This window comes from Oryctolagus cuniculus, chromosome 8 (genome assembly GCF_964237555.1).
Source record: "Oryctolagus cuniculus chromosome 8, mOryCun1.1, whole genome shotgun sequence".
NCBI lineage: Eukaryota > Metazoa > Chordata > Mammalia > Lagomorpha > Leporidae > Oryctolagus > Oryctolagus cuniculus.
This window is the reverse complement of record NC_091439.1, coordinates 127,444,481-127,450,480: the sequence shown is the minus strand read 5'-3', so window position 1 is coordinate 127,450,480 and position 6,000 is coordinate 127,444,481. Positions and strand designations below refer to the sequence as shown.

At 39.2% G+C, this 6,000-nt stretch overlaps 1 protein-coding gene across 3 annotated transcripts in view; it reads right to left on the bottom strand.

Annotated features, from left to right (window-relative positions):
- Nucleotides 1-949: 949 nt before the first annotated feature.
- TLL1 (tolloid like 1) overlaps nucleotides 950-6,000 on the bottom strand; it is a 229,132-nt gene continuing 224,081 nt past the window's right edge. Inside the window, exons 21-22 of one of the 3 annotated variants that reach the window (XR_011378527.1) lie at nucleotides 3,443-4,045; nucleotides 2,801-3,302 (exon numbers count right to left, since the gene is read on the bottom strand). Coding sequence is in view for 1 of the 3 variants with exons in the window: in XM_070048214.1 (XP_069904315.1) it covers nucleotides 3,911-4,045 (135 nt within the window). In the remaining 2 variants the exon portion in view is untranslated. Of the gene's footprint in view, nucleotides 4,046-6,000 lie in introns of all 3 variants that reach the window. The other 2 variants (XM_070048214.1, XR_011378528.1) reach the window with 2 other exon arrangements.

Below are 6,000 nucleotides of genomic sequence, written 5' to 3'. Positions count from 1 at the left end.
AGCAGACATCAGAACAAAGTTGGGAAACTAATTCCACTACAATAAACTGCATCAAAGCTAGAAACCCATCACTTCCTTCCTGAACATTGTAATGACAAAGTGTGTACATTTTCTAACAAGGACACTAACAGCTAAATATTCATTGGCAGTCATTTCCTACACATTGAAGCATAAAGAGCTTCAGTTCATCCACAGACCCCGTGTTTTCCTGGTAAGTTCATGGTACATGTTTGTTGCTGTAGAACGAGAAAGCAATGCTGCCATTGAAACTACAGTCCTTGGGAAGCAATTATTTCTCCTATTAATCTCCCGTTGCAGACTTTAAAATGGTATCAAAGATTTTCCAAAAAGCAAGTCTCATTCCCATTTTCACTAAAAAGTTTCTAAACATTTTGAGAATAGTTAAAGTAAATGTTATTTTTAATGTCACAAATGGTGATAGTTCTGTTTAACCTAATTGCATGTTTCTTGGTTAAAAATAATAATAATTGTTAACCTCATGAAGAACAAAATGAGTTGTTAGATGTTTTTAGGGATTTTCTATGAGAACAAGAACAAAATTTGGTATTTGAAGTTTACCCTATAAAAAATACAGAGTAGTAGAAACCAACAAATAGAGACTAAGGCATTTCAATACAATTTAACAGAATTTGAGGTGGATACTACGACATATTAAAATTAGTCCCAGAGGGCAAAACTCCAGCCAATAGAGGTATGAAATATTTGCAGACTTTGGAAATATAATGACTGCTTTCCCCCCATTTCTTTAAAACACTCCATTGTGCAGTCATAAAATGATAAACTCCTTAATAACGTAGATTTATTTTCAAAATGGACTTTTAAAAATAATATAAGATAATAGTGAGAACAGTTTTTCCCTGTGTATTATCAGTGAGGAGTCTAAGAGTTAGGAACTTTGGCGAAGACAAAGCACAGCCATATACTGATGTAGGGGTTGAAAATAACTTACAAAATTAATTTAATAAAATGCCTAGAACAGTAACTAACAATTATTAACAAAACCATAACAAAGCCATTTGTATTAACACATTTAAGGAAAACGTTGAATTAATATAAAAATAATACACAATAAACTGATATCTGACATAAGATACAATAAAAATGAATGTTCACGTCAAAGAACTAAATTTCTGAGAGCGTCTCTATGTGTCTTCTAAATATTTTCTTTAATTTTCCTGGGTGTGTGGAGCACAGCTCACTGTAGCCTAACAGCTTATCAACTGGACTAGCAGAACACTTTCCCAAAACAGAACAGCGCGTTTCCCTTACCATGCCAGGGAAAATAACTTAACACATTTATCCTAACAAAAGACCCATACTAACTCCAAACTAGAATTTGTTTCTTTAGTCTCTAGTGCTACTTCTGGTTCTTAAAGATAACTACATTTGAAATTCTAATTCTCATGCTGTCCCTGAAAGGAACGATATTTTTATCCTGAAGGTTTTTACTGTAATTCATCCCTAAAATTTACTTTATGTGGAAAAGTTTTATCTTAAAAAAAAACCCACAATTTATATATGTCAAGATTGATTCCACTACATTTTCTAGAACAAACACAGACTTTGATATCAAACAAGCCGGGTTTCAAAATTTAGCATTACACTGTGACCCTGGGGAGGCTACCTACCTTCACTAAGCCTCAGTCCTGAACTACAAAGTGAGAACATTGCCACAGCCCCAAAGGGTAGCATGGCGTTCACAAAGAACTAATGCGTATGCCTACCACAGGGCTGAGAGGAGTGTGTATCCCTAAAAGTGTTAAGGTAGTCTTCTCCTCTCTTCCCCATTCCTGGCATATTTTTGGCTAATCGGAGATTAGAGGAAAAAAATATGGAAGAAGTCACTGGAATAAATCAGCTCCACTAAGAGGCTCATCTACATTGCAGGCAATAGTTCTACACTTGGAAGTAACTTTCAATAAAATCAAAACACTGGTTTTAAAAAATGTATTTACATTTTACAATTTGTAAGGAAGAAAAGATTTTTCAGGGCAACAAAGAGAGAAAAACAAATAAGCTACATCTATGTGTATAGTTTAATTTTGTAAAAATGAAGAAATAATTCTATACCCAATTTTATTAAAATTGGTATATGTTGAGTGTTCATGGACAGGTAATAGAAACAAAGCTACTTCATAAATAGCGATTTCCATCAACATCAAAAATATCAAAATAGAGTTTTTCTAAAGGAAAAGCCTTTCTTTAATGGGACTGATAAGAATTAGAAGTTCCCATTATTTGTCCATGAAACCTAAGAAAGGTGCTATTTCATACAGGATTCTAGTAGAACTTGGCACATACATTTAACTTTTCAACTACTCATTATTTTCATTTTTTGGTAGCTTCACTCACTCAGACAATCTCACATATACATAAATATTAAAAGCACGCATAGCTTTAAAGCAGAAAATTCATTCTAAAATTACATTTTCTACAGTAAAAGCAAGTCACCATATTTATATCCAATGTGTTTCGGTCACAGAAGCGGATCTTTCTCAGAGAGCTACTGAAGAATGTGTATGGTTATGTTCAACATTTCAAAAAGACTTCTCTCTAGGAGGATCCGTTCAATCATGTGCAAGAATTCTAAGGCATTATAAGTAGTTGTTCCACAGGACAAGGGCTGCCCTGGCAATGATGCACTCTTGATAAAATTAGCAAGTCTTCCGTCTTCAGATGCCAACAGCCAGACACAGGGACGCACTCCCAGTCTACAGGTGGTTGGCTCAAAGGTCAAAAACTTGTTTAAAAAATATTTCTTGGAATAGCACCATAGGAAGTCTTTCAGCAACAAATCCTTTTTTTTTTTTTTTTTCATAACATTGCATCTTTTTTTTTTTTTAACTGAATGCCAGAAGAGGAAAAGAAACAGTGAGAGATCCTTCAGTTCTCTTAAGGCCTACGTCCTCGTCCTTGCTTCATTTCATTTTGTTTATATACACTAACCGTAACATCGTGAACCAATAATAACTACAATAAGAAGACTAATAACAGGACAATAGCAGCAGTAATACCTTGAGTATGAACCATCCAGCACACCGCGTGGGGGTTTTGTTGTAAGGTTCGTAAGACATTACAGGCTTCTTGGATTTGGTGTGAAAAGGCAACACTTCCGTAGAAAGAACTGAAGTAACAATTAGCTGTCCATCTCCAGCACTTGAACAAATAATGGCAAGAGTTTAACTGCAACAACAGACACTACAGGTTTTTCAAATTTGTCCGAATGTAAGTACAATGAAGTGGTTTCAAGATCATTTGTGTTTCAAAGAGGTTAAGTTGGCCTGCAAATGAAAATTATGAAGCTGAAGTATTCCAGTTTCCAAACATCACAGAATACACACACACACACGCACACACATACACACACAAGTGTACACACACAAATACACACCACCCTTCAAAGACTCCCATCTCACATCACCTTAGACGGATCTGGTTTATATGGTATCCGAGATACAAAGTCAAAGCAATTATCCCAAGACACAAGAAGGGGGGTTTCCAGTTTATGACCAGCGAGGCCACTTTGTGCCCCCCAAATCTTGAGCGCAGGTCAGAGAGAGCACTCCGCAGGGTCACAGCCCCTGGATGAGCTGTCTGACTTGTGGGGCGCCTGTTTCAAGCTTCAGTCTTCCTCGAAGCCTGGGAGGTCCTCTCGCCAGCTTTGTCAACACCATCGAGCATGGAGTTCAAACACCCTTGCACGGCTGATTCGCGTTGATGGGAACTTCTCTTTGAATAAAGAGAGGATCCTGGTCTTAAAAGTTTTCCATTGTTGAAACTCATTATATAAAACATTTGTGCTAATATCTTCAGTTTTTTAACAAAGAAAAAAAATACGTTTTCTCTGCATTCTGCACATCCCTTTAAGTTCGGACAGCAGTTTCTGCTGTTAATTTTTGGTATGAGAGGTTTCTGGATAGCGGATGCTTTTGTATCTTACATGAAATCCTTTCTTGTTGATGGTGTCATCGGTGTGAAAATGAATTAAAACTGTATCCCCAATTGAGTAGATCTCTTCTGGTGGCTGGGGGAAAAAAAAACAACAGGCAAATAAACAAATAATAGAATGAGTTACTTTTTCAGCAGTGCAGGGCACGTCTGAAGATCTATGTTTGTTATGAGTGAATCCTCCTGGCGACCTTGCAAAGTAGATATGATGGATGTCTCACAGGTGGGACAACACAAAAATGAGAAGACACTGGGTGCCAGGCTTCCCTGGGCCGTCAGTGTCAGTGCTGCCCCGGGAGCATACATTCAATACACTCATCTGTTCCCAGGAGCTGTGCATTCTCCTCTCCAGAACCAGGCGCCTTCTCTCAAACCCTGGAGGCAGTTGGTCTGCTTTACAAATAAGCACAGCGAGGCCCAGGGCTATGCAGAGCCACTGCGTTTGTTTGGCAGCTGCCCTGAGCTACAGCCTCCTCCAGAATCACTATCAGCCCTCACTTCTGGTTGTAATTTTCTCAATACCAAGAAGCTTTTGTTTCATTCCAGTTGCTATCTGGCCAGGGGTTCAACAGTTTAGTTTAAGCACTAGATAACAAGAGCCAATCAAACATTTGGGAATGAAGTGTGCATACAGAAAAGTACTCTGGGGCCCGCGCCATGGCATACTAGGCAAAGCCTCTGCCTGTGGCCCCAGCATCCCATATGGGTGCCAGTTTGTGTCCCTGCTGCTCCTCTTCCAGCTCTCTGCTGTGGCCTGGGAAAGCAGTGGAAGATGGCCCAAGTGCTTGGGCCTCTGCACCTGCATGGGAGACCCAGAGAAAGCTCCTGGCTCCTGGTTTCTGATCAGCCCAGCTCTGGCCATTGTGGCTGTTTGGGCAGTGAACCAACGGATGGAAGACCTCTCTCTGTGTCTGTAACTCTGCCTCTCAAATAAATAACAAAATCATTTTAAAAATGCTACTCTATATTAACACAAGGAGTCCAAGAGAACTGGCCCTGAGGAAACCTTCAGGGTTTCTTTTTCTTGCCCTCTGGATGACGGCCTCTGGTCCACGTGGGGCACCCTGTATGTGCATGGTGGCCCCTGGGTGACAGGAGGTGACAGGACAGTGCTCCTTAAGCACTGGCTGAGCCCACACACCAATGGCTGACCTGGCCATGCCCACTGAATATGAGGGGTCTTTAAAAATTCCCACAAAATACATATTATGAACAAACTATGGATGGATTTGAAATTTTTTCTGCAAAAATAAACTTAGAATTTTATTCCAGTTCCCATGAAGTTTTTGAAATTACTTCATATATTGTTTTAAAGATTTATTTATTTGAAAGGCAGTGTGACAGAGAGGGGAGGAGAGGGAGAGAGTATACGTATGTGTGAGAAAGAGAGATCTTCTATCTGTTGATTCTCTCCCCAAATGACAGCAATGGCTAGAGCTGGGCCAGGTCAAAGGCAGGAGCCAGGAACGCCATCCTTGTGAGTGCTTGGGCCATCCTCCACTGCTTTCCCAGGCACATCAGCAGGGAGCTGGATCAGAAGTAGAGCAGGCAGGACCCAAAGCAGTGGGATATGGGATGCTGGCATTATGAGCAGCAGCTGAACTCACTGTGGCATGTTGCCAGCACCGAATATTTGCTTAGATTAGTGTGGGTATTCTTTTCTTTTATGCTTAATTTAGAAGAAGGGGAAATTGACAAAGGTATATGTTTAGTAAACTATTCTTAGATTCTTGAGTATTTAAATGTATATTGCACAATAAAAAGAGCATAGAAGGCAGTAAGAAACCCCCATCATTGAATTCCTCTCTTATCTGATATCATCAGGCAGATACATAAGAAGTGGGGAAGTGGAAGGGTGGAAGAGCCACACTACACTTTGTCAAGCCGTTACTACAAGGAGTCTTCAAAAAGTTTGCAGAAAATGTGTATTATGGAAAAATAAAAAGCATTGCAGAATTTTTTTTTTAAAGTTGTACCAAAATATTTTAAAAATTCCATTCTTCCACAAAGCTTTTGAAGGGCGTTCATCAT